At 42.3% G+C, this 24,449-nt stretch overlaps 1 protein-coding gene across 4 annotated transcripts in view; it reads left to right on the plus strand.

Annotated features, from left to right (window-relative positions):
- Positions 1-621: 621 nt before the first annotated feature.
- PHLDB2 (pleckstrin homology like domain family B member 2) overlaps positions 622-24,449 on the plus strand; it is a 60,099-nt gene continuing 36,271 nt past the window's right edge. The window contains exons 1-5 of one of the 4 annotated variants that reach the window (XM_086627639.1): positions 622-670; positions 3,715-5,063; positions 14,053-14,436; positions 16,799-16,942; positions 17,813-17,950. In XM_086627639.1, the coding sequence (XP_086483765.1) occupies positions 622-670; positions 3,715-5,063; positions 14,053-14,436; positions 16,799-16,942; positions 17,813-17,950 (2,064 nt within the window). Of the gene's footprint in view, positions 671-3,714; positions 5,064-14,052; positions 14,437-16,790; positions 16,943-17,812; positions 17,951-24,449 lie in introns of those variants that run through there. The other 3 variants (XM_086627556.1, XM_086627717.1, XM_086627795.1) reach the window with 3 other exon arrangements.

Genomic DNA, 24,449 nt, shown 5'->3' on the forward strand with positions numbered 1-24,449 from the left:
ATAAACTTTAAAAAATCTCCTTGCATTCTAGTCTGGTTTCTTTGGAACTTGAGAAATCGTGGCATGCCAAAACATTTTCTGTGTTGTGGATCTCATACCTGTTTTTGCATAGGTTTCTTCATGATTGCAGGATACTGGTGTTGCGTGGGCTGAAATCGGGCTATGGGCTTTCAAAAATAAAACCTTCTGCAGGAAAGTTCAGCCTCATTAATGATTTCTTAAAGAAGCCACAGGAATGCAGACAAGACTTGGGAGCTGTGACTAGTAACTGTCTGCAGATTCAGGAATTAGCTGAATAGATAATAGATAATAGCCAATTATCAAATCAAATGATACGGACTTTCAAACTGATAAAACAACTGCAGTCAGTTTTGTTCATAGTCTCCACATTAAACACGGATGCCTTTTCCAAGTATCTTTTAACATATTTCTTTTTGAGTTGTCTATTGAAATTTTACCGTAAGAAAAGCCAATTTTAGTCTATATTATACACTTGAAAAATGTTCTTAGAAGACACTTCTTAATGCAACATTTCTTTACTTTTCTTACTTTATTTGCAGGTCAATATTTATCTGGTTCACTCAAATTAGTTTTGTTTTAACCATCTCGTAGAAGACAAATATGATGCCAAACAGAAGTAACCTCTCATCCTTTCAGAATGTTGGATCAGGTAATCAATTAATAAAAATGAAGTTTGTTTGTGATATACTGAGATCTTTCAGAATTTGTTACCGATTTTGGTCCTTTAATGCTCCTGACGTGTGGATAAGATCAGCGCTCTGTTCTTATTCCATGTCTGACTCCTTTCACCAGCCAAAATAAGGCCACAGCTGGATACACTGCAGCCAGCCAGCCCTTCCTCATCAGTTTAATGCCTGGCTGGAACAGATATCAGTGACCCCTAGCTATACAACTCGGGAAAGGAAGAAACGAAAAGGAATGAAGGAGAAAGGAGAGGGAAAAAAAAGAAAGAAAAAAATGGAAAAACTTACTTCTGTATAGCTTCAGGCAGCAAATACTTTGCTAAACAGAGCAGCCTTGCACTGTACGCTGAACGTTACCAAGCGAAAGCTTGGGGTGACATGGAGGCAGGATGGACTCAGGACACGCCATGAACCTGGTCCCTATAACTGTACGTGAAGGCAGCGTCGGCCAGGATGTGTAATGCATCAAGGCATGCTCATAATGTCTCATCCCAAACGTTACCCCAAAAATAAACAAAACAAACAAGATCTGGTTTGTGGGAAGCAGCTAGGGTTCAGTTAAACACATGCTGTTGTCCACTTGGGATTTAACCGTATGATTGCGGGCACTGTGGTGCTGGAACCGAAAACACAGAAGAACTGACAGAAGGTATAGTAGAAAAAAGTTGAATCCGAGTGGCTACACAAAGGTACCGTGACTTTTTCTTACTGTACTTGTTTAGATTTCAAGTACAATGAACCCTTCATTGCTGGGGTGAACAGGCCTGAAAGTTTCCATGAGCTAACTTGTTTTTTGGCAAAAGCATTCAGTCTTTGTAGGATTAAATGTGCCCTACTGGTGTTGCAAGGGAGTAATAAACAATTATTAACGTCCCATTAATGTGCCTGCTAAGCTATTTATATAGGAGCTGGTGGAATTTGTGCAAAAACATTTGAACTTCAGCTGTGTTCAAGTTATGATTTGGAGAGTACAATTTTATGTGAGATTAGCTTTCAATTTTAAGAGAGATTTGAAAGAGGGAAGGGAAAGAGAGGCAAGGATGGAGATTAGGATCTGTTCCACAACAGAAGGCTAAGTATACAAGGCATATAGGTTGTGGTTTATATCTATGCTCTTAAATAACTTTTATGTCATCATCTCCTTCCTTGTAACACCACTGATATGATGAATACTTGATCATTTCCCAATGATTTTGTCTTCTCTGGACAAGAGTTCTGTTGAACGTGGGTCATGTTCCTCCTTTTGTTCATTTGAATTTCATCATTGCTGTTGATCAAAAGTTGTGAAAATAGCTAAAAAATGTCAAGAAAAATGCTAAATTTTGAGAAACCGCAGTTTCACCTCTCACAGTGGTGATGATCTGACAGAGAGCTCTGTGAACTTACTGGTTCAAAGGCAACGGGTTTGTTGTATCATCAAAACAAATGTGTTAAAATTTCCACAAATAAAATCACACTCAGAATAAAAATATTAAATTCTGTGTAGTAGTAAACGTGAGGCTTGATTTTAAAGCTGCAAGTTAATGTTTTTGGCCACTACCAGAGCTTGTAATTAACATGTGCTTAGCCAGGTCCACTATGCTCAAGAAGATGTTTGATTTTTTTCGTTTGGTTCCGATTTTTTGTCACCTCTCGCCCACCCCCTCTGACTCCTTTTATCTTCTGCCTATTCAGTTAAATTATTGATGATAGTTACCTTTGCCCTTAAACTTATTGGTTTGTTCCTTAAGAATCAAGGAGAATATATTGTTGTACACTTAGATTTACCACAGTTTGCATAGAGGAAGCCTGTGCAACAGAGGTGTACTGAACAGTGCCCTGGACGGTAATGAATTCCGTTTTTTTTTGCCTTGTTAGCAAGGAAGGTCCCAGAAACAAGGACCTGCTCAACCTTCCACTAGATGTCTGAACCTACTGATCCTCAGTGAAACTATATCATATCAACTCTGGTGAGGTCAGGAATCCAAGTTTTGTGCCTAGGTTCATGTAATCGTCTGAAGTGGTACTTGGAAGAGGATTAAAGTCTTGCCTCCAAGGATTTTAAAGGCACTTCACACGTTTAGGTGTTAGGTTTGCCTGCCGAGTGACAAGCTGAGATTAGGTTTCTCACGAGGTGGCTGAAGTCACAGGTGAAATGTGACTGAGCCAAGAGTAAATCCCAGATTTGAGCCTTATTTTCAGAAGCAACACTCGCTGGCGCTGCAGGAACTGACACTGAAGAGTGCTTTTAGTTCGAAGCACAGCCTAGCACATCCAAGGAGCTGCTGTAAATGTTAATGGTGCCGTTTCTACATCAGCTGAGGTTGAAGTGCAGTCTCGCTGGGGGTCCTGTTTATCTCTGGCAGTGACTGACACTGTCAGGAGCTGAATTCCTTTCTTTGCTTTCAGCAAAGTGGGGCTCAGAACTGTGGGCTGGAGCTTGATGCATCGTTGAACATTAATGTCCAACACGGCAAAGGCTTTTTTGGTCAGTGTCCTGTTCCAGAATATCAATTATAATGCTGAACAAGCGTTAAAAGAAGAGGTGGTCCAAAGCAGTGTCTTATGTTCTGTATCCTGAGCCCTGGGAGCCCTGCGTTCAGTTCTTTACCCCGCTATCTGCTTTACTTTTTCTGCCAACACCGCAGTTCCTCAGCTGTAAAGCATCAGGACAGTGGTGCTTCCTTACTTCGTGGATATCTTAGGAGGCTCAGGATTATAAAGGCTGAGCCACAGACTCCTGAAATGGATGGGATACCAAAGAAAGAGTCCAGCCTCTTTCCAACTGTGTTGCTGATTTGTAGTATGAATTTGATGATGTCCCTCTACTCCTTTTTCAGTCTCCGTCTTTTGCAAAAGCAGAGACGGGAAAGTTGTGCATCCCCTTCTTTGCTTAATGATCTGAGACGCGTTTATTACAAGCCCAGTAATTATTACAAAAAGTGTTCTTTTCAAGTTATTGTGCAGGCATGTAAGAGGCTACTTACTTGTTAAAAACATTTTTTTTCTGCTTGTTTTCTCTTCCTTACAGATTCCAGTAAGATTATGGCAGAGTATAGCCACACACAAAACCAGATGGAATTACAAAATGCTAGTTTGGGAAAGAGTTCTGTGGCAAATTCCCTTGAAAATGGTCTCCAGGATATTATGGAAAACCTCAGCCAGAAGAAATATTCCTCAAGTCTCAAATTTAAAACAAATGGGGACTATGCTGGCTCGTATTTAACCCTTTCACAACCTATGCCAGTTAAACCCAATCCTTCCTCCAGTGTTAAAAATACACACTCTATTACCAAAATTCAAGGAGGCAAGCAGTTCCCCTGTGAAAGCCCATATCTTCCAGATAAAAGCATCTCTGTAAAGCATTTGGCTTCTGTATCGGGCACATCTTCATCACTCAGCGGGTACGGTTTAGGAAGGACAGACTTTGATATTCATGCCAGCAGAGAAAATGAAAAATCCCTTGGACACATGGATAAGTTTCACTACTCAAAGTACAGTCAGAAAAACAAATCGTATGACAATGTCTACTTCCCAGGAATGCTGGAGACGAGGAAGATCTCGGGCTCTCTTCTAACTATGTGGAATGGAAGCTCGGGGAAGGAGCTGATGCTTTCACCTGCTAGCAATTCAGGGGCGGCCAGCATGCCTTCTAGCCCAAAGCAAGGCAGGAGGATGAATATTGAAGACAGCCTGGCCCATCACATAAAACCAGTTAAGCACGAGGATGTGATGATGGAGGCTCTGGGTTCACGGCCTAGGAAATACTCTGGTGGATCTCTAAGTCATATGGGAATGTACAGCCGTTCCCTACCTAGACTTTATAAATCAACAGAAAGCCAGCTGGTGCCATTAAGTTTGCCCCCCAGAAGCTCTCTGGGTAATACTAAAAGGAAAAAACTTGGAGAAAAAGATCTACCTCAGAATGCTTTGGACGCTGATAATTACCTGAATTTTTCTTCTTGCAGCTCAGGGGTTTCACCACATGCAAACTCTCTCTCTGGGAATAATCCCTACGTCAGCTCAACTCTTAGTGTTCCTGCAAGCCCTCGAATTGCTAAAAAAATGCTTTTAGCACCTTCTTCCCCATATCTTTCTGATGATTTTGATAGACTTGGACTCTCAGGAACAAGTCCCAGTAGTTCTTTCTCCCCTGTGGATTTTGACAGGTCGTTCTCTATCCGAAGAAACCTTTCCACCAGTTCCGTTGAACTTGACGACCCAGATCTGGAAAGTTACAGACAGACGCCAAACTCCCTGCAAACATCCATGCGGGAGCGGAAGAACAGCATTAGCTCCGTTTCGGGAAGAGAAGACCTCATGGACTATCACAGGAGGCAGAGGGAAGAGCGGCTTCGAGAACAGGAGATGGAACGGCTGGTAATTTTTTCACTTCCTCTTAGTGTTTCGGGGCAGTTAGCGTTTGCAAAATGTCCATCCCAGACCTAGCCGTCAGGAGCGTACAGCAAAGCATCGGCTGCTGTGTTTTGAAATTCAAATGTTGCCTGCTTCAGATGCCTTGTTTGTTACTGCAGTCCACGAAACTAATGCATAAATGGTGTGCTGCTGTAACAGCTCGGATAGACGGTACCATCCAGCCTTCTTAGAAAAATGTTGGAACCCGTCTAAGTTGCATTCAGTCATCCTGTGGGCTCTGTTAAAATGTCTACGTACGTCAAACCCTCGAATGGCGCTTTTTGGTTTAGATGATGGCAGTGTTTTGTGGTAAGTGGGTAAAAATGTGAGACTCTGCTATAAGCTGAGCTGTGCTCTGCGTGTGCTGTGGAGTCAGGTATACATTGGTGTGGGTTCAACATCCATCATCAGTTGTGTTTTTTCCTTCTGAGTGTTTTCATTAAAATAATAGGCTTCCTTGTTTCTCCCCGTCCCAAAATGGAAAGCAGCAGAGGGGGACAGAGCTTCTCTCTTTGTCTCTGGTCAACGTAAAGCAGTGCATACTGCTTCATCTTGGGATTAAATGTGGTAATAAAATGTAATTTATGTATTATTGAAACAACTTTTGGGTAAGAAAAAGAAAAAAGTGCTCAGAACAGACAGAGATGATTGAAACAGTTCCTTAATGAAGCTGTCTCTGAAGGGATGCTTAGTATTTCTTAGGAAAAAGTTCTCAGTGGCTACAAGAGTCTCTGACCCTATTAACATACATTCACATTGTACTGATTTTATCGTCCACGTAGAAACTGAGGTCGTTAGGTGGGCCAATTTGTATTACTGACTCTTAGATTTGAGACATTAACTTTACGTTTGTGTGTTTTAATTCAAATCTTTATGGATTTGAGCAAAGTGGGAATAGGATACTCTTAAGCCTGTCTAGTTTGCATCCAGACAGTGAGCCTACGGGGGATTTCACTTCCCGGAGAGGCCAGGGTGAAAGCCGTGGGGAGGTGGGATGCGGGAGCAGTGGGATGCGGGAGCAGGGGCTGCCCATCAGGGACCGCTAGCAATGGCCCGATGCCTGCGCAGGGCCACGGCTCCCGTTTCGAGCCGCACCTGCAATCAGGTTCAGCTGAAGGATTGTAACCCATTCACGTCTCCCTCCTGTCTCACCTCCATCCTTGGTGCAGGTTGGCGAGGAGCCCGCTGCGTGGACAGGAGCCTGCCTTTGCATCCTGAACCCACTCAGCACTGTAGTCTACAAGACACACGCTATTGGTTTGCAAGGTGTGAAGATGTCCATCTTCACCTGCTTAGAGCCAGGGCTGTAAAGTCGGGGCGTGGGCGTGAAGGGGTGGCAGGCACTGCCCCTCTCCCCCCTCGGTGAGCGGCGGGTGGTTCTTCTGCCCTGCCTTGCCCTCTTTGCTCCCCAAAACCTCCACCAGCTGCCCTCAAAGCTGTGGTTTCTCAGGAGCAGTGGCCAGGCTGCCCCGGGCCAGAGGGGCCAACTGCGAGTGGCGATGGCTGGTGGCTTAGGAACGGTTTGTTATGCTTGTGCACACAAAAGTGAGAAGCATGAGCAGAAACACTGGTGGGTCTTGTCTCTCTCTTCTTGCTGCCTTCTCCCTGCTGTTCCTCCACTCCTTTCGGGAATCTCCTCCCTTCTCCTTAGTCCCGATGTTTTCTGTGTGCAAAGTAGTGTTTGCTGCTTATCAGAGGGTTTTCCAGACAGCCATGCTGTAAAACCTGAGATAATCAGTCATAAAAGACAACGTAGTAGAGGGTATTTATATTTCAAAGAGAACAGTGCTTTTTTTTGGGGGGGGGGGAGATGGAAGATAGGGCATTGTTTCAGTATTTGGTAATGCTAAACATTGTTCTGGGTTTATATTTGAATGTAATGACTACATTCCCACCCCCACCCCCCATGTCTTTTCTTACTGGACAATACTTCCTTCAAGTCCTGATTCTTTAAAAAGAGAGTTTGCCTACTGTTTTTGCAAGCATGTTAGCGTTTTTGAAAAAAAGATGATGTTTTGTGCATTGCATATGATTTGAACATGAAGGAACTTCCTCCTGCTTGAGTTCATCTTCTCTTCAGGATCCTGCTTGATATTTTTTTTCTCCTTGTTAGAGCTATCTGGTAGAAGGGTTGAATATCAGGAGAGTGCCTCCTTCCAATGGTTTGAGAGTCTGAAAAATGCCATAAATAGATTTTTAGATCTCTAGGAAGAAGGAATGTATTAAAAAAAAAAAATCCACACGCCAGCTCTTTGTACATTAGGATCTATCTTGTTTTGTGTTAGTTTTTGTTTATTTTTGTCCTTCTGTGTGGATCTAGTCATGGGCTGTCCAAACAAGGTCTTTATATATCCAGCCTGAGCTTCCAAAGAGCAGTTTTGTCCAATCTTGTGTACCACGAGAAGGACAAAGGTTAGAGATAGAGATCTGCTCAGGTTTCTGTTTTTTTGGGGGTAGGGGAAGGGTTGAATAAAAAAACCCCAACCAAGCAAGCACCCATGGATAGCAAAACTGTGTGCTTTGGGTTTTCAGTGCTGAATAAAAGTTTAGATTGAGTAGCTGGTAGGTAAATGGCAGGGGATATGTAGCCCCGCCATGCACAAGTGTCAGATTCTTCCATACTGTGTTTTTGGAACAAGGTAGGCAGAAGAAAAAGGTAGGACTACTCAGAGAACTTAATCAGAAACATAAGCCTCCTTTTTAGAGGTTTAGAGGGCTCTATGGCCCAGATACGAAGTGGAGAGCATCTTTCTTTGCACCAGCACTGCTCCTGTAGCTACCCTGCTGACACGAAGTGGTTTTGGGGTGTTGTGTTTGATAGCTGCTGTTCACATCTGGATTTGTTTTTACTAAAAATCTATGCACACATTGCAATCCGACCTTGTATCTGCCCATGGTCTCTTCTATTTGCTTTCACTTTTTTCTTTTTCTTTCCTGTATAAATTATTCTATGAGTTTTACTTGTGCTTAGTTTGTGTTTTAAGTGACAGAGGCTCCTCTGGAAGTTTGCATTTTGAGCTGCTGCCATGACCTGCGCATGAAACCAAACGGTCTGCTGTCATTGCCCAAAGAAATAAGCAGATAATTTTAAAAAGTTGTGAAAATACGCATTGCAGGGCTTGGGTTTTTTTTGAATTTGAATTATTTTTAAGACTTTGAATTATTTAAAAGTCTGAGTTTTGATTTGTTCCCGTGCACCAAACAGAAAAGACGTGTGTGTACTTGTGCAGGATTTGGTGTTTCTCCCTCTCTCTTTCTATTGATTTGCCTTTTGTGGCCAGGTTCACCCAAACCAGCTGAAGAGTGCTGCTGCTTCTGTTTTGCCAGCCCGTTCCTCTGCGTCTCGAGGAGAAGGAGGAACCGGAGGTCCCGTTGCCGCCATCCCTCCGGCGTTCCTGCTGTGCACTGGGGATGGGTGCGCTGTGGGAGCCTGTGGGACGGCGTGAGATTGCTCCGGGAGCTTGGACAGGCGGCAGGGGCTGGTGGGTCAGAATCTGCTTCCGCTTCCTCTCCAGCCCGGCTGACCGGACCTGCATCTTGGTGTAGGGATGTTTATACAAGCTTTACACAAGCAAGTCAGAGTTAGCTATTGCTGAAGCTAGCCCAACAGCCTTATAAGCCTTATCATTCATCACTGTAAGCTAAGAATATTCGATAAGATTCAGTTAGCTATTGATTTTTTATTTATTTTTTTTTTTTTAAAGAGGAAATCTCACTCTTTGTTTCCTCTCTGAGATAAAAGCCCAGCTGTGGTAGCTGCTGGAGCTGAAAGGCAGTCTTTCTCTTCTGCTGGTGGGGAGGTCAGGGGTGGAACAGCATGGGCAACATAGTCAGACAGATATTAAGGCCATCTGTTTTGTTTGATAGTCGCTCATTTGAATAGCACTGAACTTGATTTTTTTCTAGTGCTTGTTTTTAGGCAGTACAATGTATTTCCTCTAGATGGTGGTAGGTACTTAAAAATTACATGTGCAGTATCTGCGTGATACCTTCCATAGTCCAGCTGTCTGTACGGATCCGTAAACATGTGCTTTTTAATGAAGTTTTACTAGATGCAGGAATTGTGCTGGCAGAGATTTCAGCTTATACGACTGATGCCTGAACGAGCAATAATAAAATTCAAGGAGCTTATTCCATAGACCACTTTTTCACAGTCAGAAGAGCGTTGAATTTCATTAAGTTTATTCAGCAAGTAGGAAATTATAATAAAGTACATGCCTGTGCCTGGTTTGCATTGATGCATTACAATTTAGTAAGATGTGCTCATGTGAGGGAAAATTAAATGAAAATATTTTAGAATTTTCAAGATGGTACTGCTTTAAAATTAGGGTTAGTAGAGCTTATTTAAACCTCCCATACAGCTTGGAAAAATCTCATATACATGTTTTATTAATTTATTTTGGCACTGTATCTTTTATAGATCCTTTAAACATAAAGTACCCAAGCCATACATAAAAGTGTGTGACTCACCTCTTATAGGAAGCCCAGCCAAGTAGACAAAAGGCTAGATCAAGGTAATTTTTACAACCGCTAGTATTTGGCAGTCTCTGTAGTGTTACAGAATAGCTATTTAACATCAATTTAGTTCACTAAATGAAAATAGGATAAAGAAACCCTTGAAGCATATAATTAATACTGACAACTTTCAGGAGCATTCAGTTTTAATTGGTTTTCAAAACATTTCTGTGGGCTTTTTAATAATCCAAAGTGCGGATTACACATACTTAATTTTTGCAGCTATATGTTTTATGCCAATGAACAATACGGGCCAGGCAGAAATCAATTTCAAGAGACCTTTTTTCGTTTACAGAACTTAAGTACTGCACTGGAGCTCCTCCAGGCTCCTGTCCTCAGCATAATTTGAAAAGGAGCATCTGCATAGGTAGTGTAGGGGCAAAAGGGCACTGGTCTGAACAATGCTGTTATTTTGGACACTTGCCTCAGGAGCCAAATACATGCCTGCAGATACAGGAGCTAATTCTGCAGAAAGTTGTCTGCTCAGTCCCTCTTCGGCGGCTGGCCCTGCTCCGTGCCGCCCAGCTCTTCTGCTGTTGCTGCTCCGTTTCTTCCGTGCCTGTAGCGGGAAGGTAAGGATGAGGCGTCCCAGCCTGGTCCCTGTGCCCGGTCCTCTGCCCTGCTCTGAGCCGATCCCGTGGTCCCTCCGCAGCGCTGCTCCGTGCAGGTGCCTCTGCTGTGGGAGGCTTCCGGCCCGTCGCCTGTGAGACACGGATGCGGAATACGGGCGATTTTTCTGAATTCTGCGCTGCTCACGGTAACCTTAGAGCCAAGAGATTAACTACAGAAAAATAAGGACTGAAAAGGAGGGGAAAAAAAAATGAGGCTGCAGTGAGAAATCGGTGCAAACTGGAGGGAAAGGGAAGAGCAGTTAGTGAGCTGCTCTTGGACCCAGTTAAAGTCTAGCTTTGAAATAAGCTGCTCTGTATCCGACAGGTGTGAAATCACCAGCTCCTTAGAAATGCAGGAAGGAAAGAGAAACCTTTCTCCTGACTCTTGCCTGTGGGGTACTGAATGTGTTTGTAAGAAAGTAAGAGCGGAGAGTTTCTGCTGCTCTCTTTCCCAGTCTCTCTGCCTCTTCCCCCTTCATCCTTTTTACCAAGCGCTGCTCCGAGCTTTTGAGGTGAAGCTGGTTATTTGCCTGCCTGCGAGGTTTTTAAAGAGCAACCGTGGAAAAGTGCTGGGTTTTGGTAGCTGAAGAGACCAGCAGCCTCTTCTTCGGGCAAAGGGGTCCCTGGCTGCACAGACTAGCCATAATTCTCATTAGCGTCGGTCACAAAAGAGAAACCGTACATGTATTTTTAATGAAATCTGGGGTTATCCAGTTGCTAATGGCACTTATCTAAAAAGCTTTCTGCTTGCCACAGCTGATTAACCAAGTCTTGACTTGATACCTAGATATAGCATCACCTCTATGCATTTGTGAAATTCATATACATGACATGCAGCAGATGAACAAATCCAGGACTTGCTGATGTGGTTGCTGTTAATAAAGTGGGAGGTATTTACCTCTGCTATTTTGAAATATATTTTTTTCTTGTGTGTCAGGGATGTCTCTTAATGTCACTGTTAATCAATATCAGAGGAGGGTTATTGTTCCCTTATGCCACCCTTCTCCTCCAGCACCTAAATTTGCAGCCATCTGTAGACAGTGTGTAGTTTTGTCAAAGCCAGGAGTGGTAAAACTGCTCAGACAGAAAGTGCACAAGACCTACGTACCCCTTTCGTAGCAGGTAAGAGACCCACTGAATATATACAAGGATGTTTTAGTCTGTTAGAAAGGTCATTTTACGGGGAAATACAATGACAGGCTTGCAAGGCTTGATTCAACACCCCTCCCTCCTGCCACAGCCAATTTTATGCTAGTTTCCTTCTTTTGATGTACCTTTTTTTCCTCTCTGCTGTGTTCAGCATCATAAATAAGTAACTTGTGTGGTATTTCTTGCAAAATTATTGACTGGATTTTCCATGTGCTGCTGCTTTTACACTTTTCATTGCAGTGGTGCTTTCCTAGCTCGCTAGTTGACTTGGAAATTTGTGCTGGAAACAGTTAAATGCAGGTGTGCTGGAACTGGAATGAGTTGGCCGAGATGAAATGATGAGAATAGAGTGTATAAAATAACCACAGAGCTTCCTGTCCGTAAGCCTCTCAGCACATGTCAAAATAGAAGTGAGAGATATCGGTATTTCTGTCATGTGTCTGAAAGTTCATCAGGAATTTTTTGAAGACTGGCAGTGGTTTTGCTGCAATTTTTAGGCTTTCCTGAGTGTCTGAGACTTGGAGAAAGAAGAATCCCTTTTTTTTTTTTTTTAATTTAACCCCTGACTGCTCAGCAAAGGGCAGGTTTGCAGCGAGAGCTCCTTCCCTGAGCTCTTAGGCTGAGCAGTGGCTGCACTTTGCAATTTGCCATTTCCTATTATTATTGAAGGGGTGGACGCTTGGCACGGGGTAACTTAATATACACTGCTGTTGCAGGGAAGGATGGGACTTTATGTCCTGATGCCGTGTTTCTCATCCCATAACCGTTACAACAACTGTATGAAAGGGCCAAGCCCGGTGCCATCACAGCAGGGAGAGCAGCGTCATCACCGGTGATCCCCGCCAGCGCTTGCACAGCCCTTTAGGAATTGGGTTGTGCGGCCAAAAGACTTAGTTATAGGGAGGATAGCGGCATTGGAGGGGTAAGGGAAGAGGCTTAGGGTCTGGCAGTGGTTGCCTGGAGGGAAGAAGGCTTTTGAGGAGTTATAATTATGTCGATCGTTCGGGGTTGAAGGATGTCTGCAGAATCCGTTGGACCCATTTTATGGAAAATACAAGCTTGCAATTGCTGCCCTGTGCTCTGTTATTTCAGTGGCTCATCTCCGCCAGTGCTGTTACAGGAGGCTTGGGAGGAAACCTGCAGTGGGAACCTGGGAATAAGCTACCTGAAGGCAAAATTCCTGTCTCGCAGCGCTCTCTCGGTTGGGTAGTGCTTGGAAACAGATGGGTTCGAATGGGTTCTCCAGCTCAGAAATGCGGCTTTTAACTGCGGGTGGTGCGGGGTGATGTGAACGTGTAGCGCATACAACCAGCTAATCTCTTGGTAGCTATGTAAAGAGCTGGGTGCTTGTAAACCGGTGCTAAATTTTCATAAAACTCCAATGGCTGGCTGCAGGGAAAGGGCAGGCAACGGGTTGCCCCAACTGCTTTGCTTGATCCTTGTTATCACTTGCTGTTGGGCACAGGGAGTGTTAGGACTGTCAGAAATAGTTGCTTTGCAAATCCTGTTTGCAAGTGTAATGCCAGGTAGAGCTTGGAAAGCCAATATGTCTACAGTGGTTCCTGGGGAAGGAGGCTGAGGATTTTTGGTTTTTGGCTTTCATTTTAAATACTACTAAAAATAAGAAGGATTTCCTAGAAATCACAAATGAGGTCATTAGTACAGATATTAATGCCAAGTATGGAACTCTCACAGTGGTCTCTTTTCCAGCAGAATTTTCAATAGGCTTATGGTAAGCAATATTTTATTTATGTTCTTTTTCTTCTTTAGCAAAAGAAACATGAAATTACAGAAAAGCATTACCTCTTAAAAATGAAAAGGTAAAAAAAGTTTTTCTGAAATAGAAGTTACAGGAAGCTATGCATATAGCAAAATAAAACAAATATAGCTTTCTGATACTTTTAATGAAGTATCATAGAGATCTAGAAATCCTTTGGGAGGTCAATGTTTATAGCAACTTGAAGCACATCAGGTGAAACTGGCACAGCTATTCAGATTCTCAATTTTGAAATGTTAGTATAAATCCATAGGGAATTTGACTTTACTTGTAAATAAAGATTTCCCCCACTTCTGTGCATTTGACATCTGTATTTTAGACGGGATGCCTCGTTAATGCGGCTAACACTCTGTGTTGCAAAATGTGGACTAATTCTCTCCCAAAACAAGAAATCGAAGTTAACAAAACAGAAAATTCAAAAAAGTCAGGAATGAGTGAGTTCGTGGAAAATCTGTGTGATATTTTGCAGCTTAGTAGGAGTATAGCGTTAAGTGTGAAGTGGAACAATTAGTGATTTATGAAGTGCTCACTAGACATATGTACATATAAATGGGGTATGGTTACGACGACCTGAATAAACAATATTAAAATTTCTGCATTGGAAAGATAAATGTTAGGACATCTTATTTAAGTAGCTATTCATTTCTGTGTAATGTACTTTTGATTTTTCAAGTTCTTCCATGTTAAGTTTGATTCTTCATCTTGCACTGTAATTAATTTATGTATATCTGTTTATTATCTCTAAGCACTAGAGACGTACGTGGAACTGGAGGAATTTAATCCTTCACTCCAGGAGAAAAACAAACAAGCAAAAAAAAAACCAGCAAACTTTTTTAAACTTCATCTTTGCTTTAACTCACAGGTGAGTGACACTTAGTGCTATTATCTTTTCTTAATCTAGGAACGACAGCGGCTGGAGACAATCCTCAACCTGTGTGCAGAATACTCCAAATCTGACAGCGACCCCGCTGCAGCTACAACAGTTGCTGATGTTCAGAAAATTAACAAAGAACTCGAAAAACTTCAGCTCTCCGACGAGGATTCGGTGTTCGAAGACTCCCAGATGAATCTGGAAGCGAGGTTCAGGAGCCACTTGAAATCATCTGCGAGCGACTCGGATTTCTCGGAGCTGAGCAGCCACAGCCGCAGCACTGCTGCTTTCCTCTCCTCCAGAGGGTCGAGAGCCGACGAGCACTTCAACGAAAGCGTGAAGCCTCCGCCTTTTGCTGCTCCCACCTTCCTGAAGGATGCCACTGAGTCGTCCTACCTAAGCATCACGCCAAAGGTAATACTCTGCAGGAGGAAGGAGTACGATCCCGGTTCCACTGCTGGAAGTCCTCTCTAGGAGTTGGCTGTCCTGGCAGGGGCCGCAGTTAGGATGGCTCAGGTGTGAGAGTTGGTCTCAGTGCTCATACCACTTAGCAGCCAGCAAATGATTATTTCATTTTCTGTGGAAGCTATTAGTACTAGAATTTTTGGTGGGTTTTTTGGTTTTGTGTTGTTTGGGTTTTTTTTTCAGAGGGATGTACAGTTCAGGAAGAGTTTTAAGATTTTTTTTTCTGAGAGAGAAGGATTTGCTTGAACAATTATAGCTGCTTAAATAAGGAAGGTTTCAGGAACCCTGCTTAGCACCGTGCTGGGCTGTAGGAGGGAAGGGAAGCTCTGCCGTCTTCTCCCAGCCTGAGGCTCGTGTCTTCTGTAAGAGGAGGATGTTTTCTCATGGGCAAACCACAACAGTCGCACGGGAGGTGAAGAAGAGTTGCCTGAGCCGAATTTACTGTCCTGTCTCCTTTCCCGGGGTTGGACCTGAGCCACTTGTCAGATCAGCTGTTGCCTTCCGCAGGGCGTGCGGCGGCAGCCAGCCTCCTGCCTCTCTGACCCAACGCCGGCGTTTAATAAGCTGCAGCTCCTTTCCTGTGTACTTTGCACTGGTGTTTTGTTGCTGATGGGGAAACTGTCCTTTAAAAGACGAGCTAACAGCATTCCTAACAATTTCCTTCAGCTAGGGCAGCAGCAGCCTCCTCCAGGCTGGGGCAGGGGCCCGTTGTCGTCGTGGGTCAGTGCCATTTGGCACCCCTCTGGCGTGCCAGACCAGTGCCGCAGCGAATCCTGGTGACAGGCGGTGTGTTAAATAACTATATTCAAGGGTTAGAATCAGGAGCATAGTTAAGACCAAGCAAAGCCATAAAAGCAGGTTTCTGTTTAACAAATTCACACCTTCAAAATGCTTTAAGACACACGTCTCTCCTTTTTACTCTTATTTACACACTGTATGCGCTTCAGTAAGGTTGTACGCCTAATTGGTGAATTGTATTTAACCTCTGCTTAACTTACTTAAGTCTTTGTAGTCGATAGAAGTCTGTATGTGTAGAAGAAGAGAGAGATATGATACAAAACCATTTTATCTTATGAAGGGGTATCTCTCTGGAAATCTGTCTGCTGAGTTGGTGTGAAATTACGTTGAACAGAAACGTGCTATTATAGCTTTACTTTATCTTTCTGTGCTGAGAGGTAGTAAGACGTTTCACTTAAAAGTTACTGTGGTCTTGCATTTCTTTCCCATTTATTGCTTTCTTTGTGCATGTCAGAGATCCTATTTTAAATCCTTATTAGGAAGCTGAAATCGAAGATGTTATGTCAGCATTATCCGAATAGGATACCGGACAAAAAGAGGCTTTCCTGTTAGGATTACTAATGCTAATCAAGGAATACCGTTCATTCGTTCATTGTAAAGGGTGTTCTGCTAAGCCCTGAGAAAAGCAGTAACAAGCAACTGTGTTAATGAAACACAGCTCGTTGTTTTAAAATATCGAGATCAGATTTGTTCAGGATAAAATGCCTGCTCTCAGAATAGCCATTCAGTAGCTGAGCTGAGCCTCCCTTGAGCAAGGCTGTGTGGTCCAGTGGTTAACGTGAAGCCCTGCGTGCAGCCCACTTCTAATTCCGATTGGGGACAATGAATGAGCAGCCTTACCAAAGTAATTGGATCACAAGCTCCTGGGGTCAAATGAACATGAAGAATACATTTGAAACTCGATACTCTTTGATCTAGCCTTTGCTGGAATGAGACCACAGGTATTTTCTTAGTAACATTGTTTAATTCTTGCCACAGTTGTCTCGTAAGTAAATGGCAACGAAAAGAGCAATGTTAAGGGTGCTGCTTCCTCAGTGCTAACTGGAGAGATAGAACCAACTTTTGCCCTTATTTTACAGAAGCTGCCCATCTTAATGGCTGGTTACAAAAATGTCCTACCCTACCTCCTGGCTGAAATGAACAGCTGAAATTTACATAAAAGCACCTTCATCTATCTGTGTTATTTTTATAAGGGAAAAATTGGTTTTTTATGACTTAAATAGCACAGCATGTAAAGTATTCTCAAAGGTTAGATTTTAATAATTCCAGTAGAATGAATAGTATTTACTGTTAAGTATGGTATTTACTTCCAGGCATTGGAAGTAAAGTATCATGTTTGTGTCTCTTGTACACCTTCTAAATATAGAACTAGCCATATAGTAGATCTGAAATATGTAACGGGTTCAAAATCAGCAGTACCGTACTTGTCTAAAATGAACACAAATATGAAAGGGGGAAGGAAACACAGTGTTTAACTCTTTTTCTAATAACCTCTTGTAACGTGCAACTGCAGATACCAGAATGCACCAGTGATGAGCAAAGAGGGCAGGAGCTTGGTCGGCTGGAGGAGGAGCGCATAGTAATACTAAATAACTTGGAAGAACTTGAGCAGAAGATCAAAGATTTAAATGACCAGATGGATGAATCCTCGAGAGAGGTATGAAATATGTCTTGGTTTTAAATGTCTTGTTTGTTAAGTGTGTCTACATAGCATAAGTCTGATGGGTTCAGCAAGTACATAGGGAACTCATGGACGTATGCAGCCTCCGTATTCTGAGCATTTTCACCAGAATCAGGCACAGAATCACAGACCTGGTAGTCTCCTACTAGGAGGGTTATTTTTTCCCTGGCTGGGAGATGGATGTGACACTCAGATTAGCCTTTCCCAGCTGTAACCGCTATAGTCCTATGTGGAATTAGAATCATCTTGCTTGTTTAATGGTCACTCAATTGATCTAAATACCTTGTGTCACTTGGGAGTTTTATGGTAGTATCTTCTGTGACTGTTTAAAGAGAAAGGAAGTGAGACAACTTCCTTTCAGACCTCCTCGGCTTTACGGTGGCAAGGGTATGTTGGCACCCTCTTGACTTCTGGAATCTCACAGTCACAGACTAAGCTGGCCAAGCATTTGGGTTGTGCTTGCTCCAATTATCAGAGACAGGAAAGAAACAGCTGTTCCAGAAGAGTTTCCTGCGGAGCCTGGGCACAGGGAGTCGGTACAGTATCATAACAGGAGGAAGCACAGAGAAGAGAGAGAAAAGAAAAAGTTTTGGAAAAAAGAATCTTCAATCTAAAGTTGGTTTGGACTTTATTTTGCAGTATTTTATGTTGCAGTTTTTCTTTTTCTCAGATTTGTGATCTCTTTTTAGCTTACTTTTGTGGCAGTAAAACTTTTTTTCCCCCTCTTTTTAAAATGTTTCTCTCTTGTGAATAATCACCAACTCACTCCCCTTCCCCCAGAAAATGATGTTTATCAAGATTTCTTCTTAATCTGGACTGCTTCTGAAAAGTGTTTTGTGTTCCTAGTTGGATATGGAATGTGCCCTTTTGGATGGGGAACAGAAATCTGAAACAACAGAGCTGCTGAAAGAGAAGGAAATATTGGACCATCTAAACAGAAAAATAGCTGAGCTGGAAAGAAATGTTATTGGTGAAAAGACAAAGGTAATTGAGTCATCTTAGCTGACTGTGTGCTCTGTTCCCCATGACCTTCAAAATACATTTATATGATTAACATGTTGATAGAGGTTATTTTATTAAGTACTGTCTATAAGTAAATTTACTTGATAAATATGGAAGAAAAAAATAGTTGTCTCATCATCATCTCCCTGTAACAATCTTGTTTCCCAAGGTATGCTTGACAAGCAAAATATACTATGCTTAAGTAAAAAGACCTGACTTACTGTGAAGATTTTTTTTGATTAATAAAAAAATCTATGTAGGGCTTGGACTTGGGTCATATGTTGTTTAAAAGCACAGTATTAATGGAACTGTTCCACTACTTGCTATTGTAGATTATGTATTTCGAAATAACAAAAAAAAAGAAAGAATCCTTTCTCAGCAAAGAAACTATGTAAGAAGGCTGCGGTTTCAGAAGGTGGCTTTATCTGTTATTATGTAGAATGATATGTAAGTCATCTGTCAAGTACGTAATTTTAAAGCAATTATGTTGGCTTATTTTGTTTGCTGACTGACTGACAGTTTTAGTACTGTAGAACATTCTCTGCGATTAAGTCTAAAAAATTAGTTTGTTCTTCTATACAGTCAGACACTGAATTGCTCTCAAACACACAGCAAATATGTATAAGCATATATTGGCAAAACAGGATAGCACTATAAGATTTTAAGTACAGAAGTGGAAAGGACCTGCAAGACGAAGCTGTCCCCCTCACCCCGGGGAGCCCTGGGTCCCTCCAGCAGGCTCTCTGCTGGGCTCTCCAGGCAGGCAGCTCCCTTCTCCACGGGGACGTGCCACGGCCGATAATATCTCAAGGTCAGGAAGTTCTTCCAAGGCTTTCACCCAGTAATGTTTCCTTTTTAAATTTCATCCTCCACCTCATAATTTAAAACTGTCACTTGTGGAAATGCTCTAGCTAGTCTCTCCCCCTCTTTTTTTAAGCTTTCCAGAAATATCTGGAAGTCTTCTGCATTATTTGCTTTTGCGTAGACAAGCTGCATGTTGTTAGATCTTTTGCAGTTCTCATTTAATTCACACCTTACAGCTTGCATGGTTTTATTCTGAGCTTTTTTTGTCTTCAATTTCTGCCTACCCTGTCATGAGCCTGAATGCTGTTCTGTGGCTGCGCTCATCAAACCTGTGTCTGAGAAGAACAACGGTGCTCCCACCTCTCTGCCCTGTGGAGTGACAGCGCACGTCCAGTTTAGGCTTGGACTTTTGTGGACTTCCCTGCCTGTGCTTTTCCTTGTTCTTTTGTACCCCTCAGTGATCCTTCAGCTTTCGTGTTGCCTGTGGTCACATTTTAAGTTGTGCGTGGAAGTCCAAGTTTCGTACTTGCTTTTTAGTATAAAGATGAGTTTGGAGTTGGTAACAGTGGATGGGGTGGTGCAAGCAGATGCCCTCCAAAAGGATGCTGCTAGAAGTTTTGGTTGGTAGGTGGTAACAAATAACATACCTAGAAATTCAAGACATCTTTTGCCTTTTGTATTTATTCTCTAGTAGCCTCAAAGTCCAATGAAACTAATAGAAATCATTCTAAAACCTGTAGGTTATTTAAATTTCCTTGCAATCCTATAATGGAACATTAGGGTGTAGCAGTCAGAATATTAAAATGCCAAGTCTAGTTTAAATTTTCAGTTGAACTAACACATGGAAAGCAGCCTAGAAAAAGAACTCTTGTTATTTAAAAGGCAAGTTCGCTCAAGACATTTTTTTTCAGTATGAGGCACACTGCTAGTCAGATCAATTACAATGTTTTATTTGTCTTTTCTTTTGTGTTCCTTTTTTTTTAAACAAAGAAACAAAGAACCCAGCTGTGAGCGTATGCTCTAGACTTAAAGCCATGGCTCAGTTAATACTGAAATTATCTTTGTAGAAATAAACTCTAAGAGAACTCACAGGTTTTGTTCTAGAAGATGTCTGAAAGCATTGAATAAAGGCAAAAGTTTAAAAAAGAAACGGGAGACAAGCTTCTGCAAACAGGCGAAATATGAACTGACAGCTGAAGTGTTCTGGACAAAGTAGTGTCAGCCAGCAAAATAGATGGCACTGATCGCGCCAACAAATAAAAGTTCTGGCTGACTTGAAACAACAGTGGTTTTTTTAAAGCTTGATTTGTGTGTCTGTACGCTTAAGGCTGTAGCCCTGCAGATCTGATGCAAGATAGGCAGGTGTCTCGGTTCTGTAGTGGTACACAATCAACCCCCCAGAAAAGGGGCACTCAGGTGAGGTGGTAGGTGGTCCTTTTTTGCTGAAATAATGTGAAGCTTCTGACCTCCTCGACAGAATTAAGGCTCGAGTTTTGGCCGGTAGTTTTCACCCTGCTGCTGGTACTTTTTGTGTTGTTTCTTGCAAGAACGAGTGTCCTAGTGTCCGCACAGTGGTCATGATTTCTTCCAGTTGCCTGAATATTTCACTCCTAATAATACTGGTGGTACTGGTTTTGCTGGTGCTTCCTGGCAAGAAGCCGTCGGGTCCCACCGCTTGGACAGCGGTTATGTTTCTGTCAGGGTAAGGGAGTGACATCTGAACACACCACATGGTGTCGGCTTGAGGTTCTCACCTCTGAGAGTTAATGTCACTGCCGAAATGATGGTGAGGTGTTAGTGCCACACACCATGGCACTTGTCTCTGGAGCGATTTGAGCGTCTCCAGGAATTTGCCGCTGATCTCGGCACCTGTTGGACAGGAAACCCCTGCCTGGTTGTGTTTCATCCTTACTCGTGCACCTGTTTGAAAAACTTGTGAAATTCTTAAAAAGAGAGATCATAAACTACAACGTAATTATTGGGCCATGTTATGTACTTGAAATAGACTGTAGATGGAAGCTCCTGTACTACTTTCTACCCAATTCTTTGATTTTTTTTTTTTTTTTATTTTTTTTTAATACGCTGTGCATAGTTCATTTAGATGAGGACATAAAAGTTTGGCCAACGTTTTGCAGAGTTTTAAAGCTACAGTTTCCACCCCTTGCGAGGCAAGAGAACCAACTGGAACACGTATGGGAAGGCAGGAGAGTTGTGAGTTCAGTTTCAGGCTGTGCCAGTGTGCTCTTTGCTGGGGTACTGCGTGTCTGCGTCCCAGCACCTTGCTTGTAAATCAGGAACGTGTTTTGCATGAGGGTTTGTACGTTACATGGTACGCTGCGTTCTGGTCTCGTTGGAGTCCTGTGCACAGCCCTACCTGAACACGTGGTGGGGCTAATGGTGAGGAAGGGCGGATGAATCGGTGGGGAAGATTGTGCCGCAGGCACCCTGGGGTGAGTTGAAAGCATTTCCCTGGCTTTTGCGAATATGCCATCACACACATTGTAAGGAACGAAGCAATTAGCGTTGATTTACATAGGTTTTGGAAATAAGAGCTATGAGTGGTTGGCATTTTGAAAAGAAGATGACAGAGCCTTTCAGCACTGTTGCAGGACTCGGCGTAGTTCTGGCTGTTGAGCATCTCTGCTAGGTACGAGGGCTGACAGCACTCAGTTGTCCTGGCTGGGGTAGCTACTTCCAGAGCTGTTGGACATGGCCTGAGCTTTCACCTATGCTGGAAATCATGCTAGTGTGTGGAGGAAGGTCTGACTTTGCCTCCATGGCACAGCTTACAGTTCTCATTCTTTAGGGTTTTTTTGTTTGTTTTGTTTTTTTTTTTAACTACCATGCACTACATACTTGATTTTTCCACAGAAAAAGATGACCAACTACATATTTGAATAGCAGTATTTAAGCTATTAATTGCAAGTTCCATTTATGCAGGGACAGCCCTGATAAGTCACTAGTAACACAGATTGACAGATACAGCTTGAAGCTCTCAGGAAAGAGCTTTGCTACAGATGGTCATAGAATCATAGAATTGGTTGACAAAATGTTGATAGAATCATAGAATGGTTGACAAAATGGTTGACAAAATGTTCATAGAATCATAGAATGTTGACAAAACTACTTTGAGTGCAGCCTGCTCTGGAGAATGCCAAGCTGTCCAGTACCCAGAAACAAGCAAGTAGGTGGGCCAATGTCCCTTTTCCCTGCCATCCGGGCCCGGCTCCCTGTAATTACCGCAGCAGTCATTCCTGTTACTGTCCTGTGAGTGTACAATAATGATGCTATTGTTTCAAGCGGAACAGCCCCTCAGGTCCGCCGTGCTATTTACAATTACGACTTCCTTGCGATGACCCTTCGCTCATGAGACTTAGTTCAGGATTGACATTTGTCTGTAAGGAAACTGGTGAAAATTGTATTTGCCCAATTGGATGTAATCCAGATTTGCAAAGTACTTTCTTTTTTTATGGTGCTTCCTTAGTCTGTGTAGTTTTAAAACATGCAGTCCAGCATATTTGGAGAAGGATGCTTAATGATTTGCCATGCCTGAGGTCTCCAAGTTAAAGCATCAAGTTGAAAGTAGTAACATAGCTGGGGAAAGAAATAATAGATCAGCGAGTATGAATAAACAGGAATAACTGAAAATACATACTCTGGGACTCTTTTATCAGCCCGATTTTCCTGTCCCTCTTCAGGAGCAGAAACTGGGAGCAGCTGGCAGTGGATAACTTGTCTTGTTTTGGAATACATTTAATTCTGTCCTCATGCTTTTGTGGAAATATTTTTCAGTCATTAACGGATATCCCAGACATGCCAAAACGTTTGAAGCTTAGCCTCTTTGCTGAATTAGTACTGCAAAGACTTTTAAGAATTGAGGCCAGGAAAGAGCAGCTGTCTGATGAGCCATCAGCAACCGAAGTTAAATATACTGGTGATCTCTGCTCAATCCTTTCTCTTCTGGAATCAAAATTCCTGCTATTGTTTATTATCCTGATGAATCTGACAAATTTATGCCTCATAGCATAGCCTTTTAAATCTTTCCTGGTCAGATTCCAGTACAGCAAGATGGAAGCAAGTGTTTTAAAGGGATGCGTTACTGTGTCTATGACATTATGAATCTCCATAAGAAACAATACACAAGATGAAGTAATATGAGGAATACTTGCATCCACTGGATATATCCATGTAAGCATATCCTGTAGAGAGAATGCTAATGACGAAAAAGGTGATTATGAAGACTCAAGGAGAAAAATCTGAATTCACAAGCTTTCTTTTAAAGCAGTCAGGGAAATAGCAGAATGGATTGTACCACTAAAGGAAGTCCTCTTATTGTCATCTAGATGTTGAAGGCTATACAGAATTTTAATTTTCTCACTTGAAATTTTTTTTTCTGATTTGGATTATTATTTCCTATTCTACATTCATGAAGGAACAGTGCCTTAGAAACAGGGGTTTTCTTTTGCCTCCCCATCTGCTCACTAGGACAACACGTTGCAACGGTTGGAGAATGAGCTTAGAATTTAAAAAAAAAACTTGAGTTGTCTTAGGAGCAAATTGATATATGCAACTATTGCGATTTTTTAACTTACAGCAGAGGGCTTCCTTTAATTTAAAATGCTTTTTAGCATTAGCTTTACACATGCTTGTGAAACAAAATCATTGAAATCTCTCATACAGGTGCCATCATTGTATACAGTCTGTTATTATATAATGAATTAGTTACCACTCATACAGTGCAAAGAACTATTGTGAAATACCTTCTTCTACCATATTACACTCCTTTTCACATGCCTGGCATGCATTTCCCCCCCCCCATTAACTACTTCTTTCATGAAACCCACAGGGATTTAGCGACACGTAACTAAATCCTGACAACTTTCATTCTTCTATCCTGAAAGAGATCAATGAATGCAGGAAGGAGTAGTCTGAAATATATAGAAGAGGAGCACGTACAGTTTGTGCACAGGAGGATCTGTTTCATTTCAACAGTATTTATTTAATCAAAGTTGTGTGCGGTATGATTTGTATCAGCCATAGTGTTAGAAATGCTTTCAATTTGCAAGAGTGCTGGAAGAGTCGGTAGACCTCAGGTTTAACACTTTCCCCAAATGTACCATTTGCCCCTTTAAACGGGTCACCACTGAAGAGCAGATCGCATTTCCTAGCCTGATTTCTGTTAGGGACTAGACTGTTTTCTTACAAATTCATGGCAAGGGTTAGGCCAATTTTGTCAATGAGTTGTTAAAGTCAAATTGTCCTGCTCTCCCACGTATTCTCCAAAATGTTTTACTGAATAGACAAACTCTGTAGCATCACGCCACTTCCAAGTAGAAAGAGCAAACCACAGAAATGATTCCTTTCTCCTCCATTCCTGGCTTTTGCAGTAGATTATTTTGGAGAAGGGAAGGGATGTTCTTTCAGAGTGTAAAAGAATAAAGTTTAGCTAGAGGTGAAAGCACGAAGATGAGATGGAGAAGCTTTTCAGAGCAAAGAACTGCACGTGCTTCTCCTTATTTCTCAGAAAGCTGAGAGTTGTGAGACTGGCAGATTCCATACTGAGAGACAGGGCATGTGTGTCTGAAGCTTGGTGTGGGTAATGAGATGTTGCTACCTTAAAACATGATGAGTTGCAGGTGAGTTGGACTGAGGAAGATCCTGGAATACTTCAGACCAG

Source organism: Tauraco erythrolophus, chromosome 1 (genome assembly GCF_009769465.1).
Source record: "Tauraco erythrolophus isolate bTauEry1 chromosome 1, bTauEry1.pri, whole genome shotgun sequence".
In the NCBI taxonomy this organism is placed as follows: domain Eukaryota; kingdom Metazoa; phylum Chordata; class Aves; order Musophagiformes; family Musophagidae; genus Tauraco; species Tauraco erythrolophus.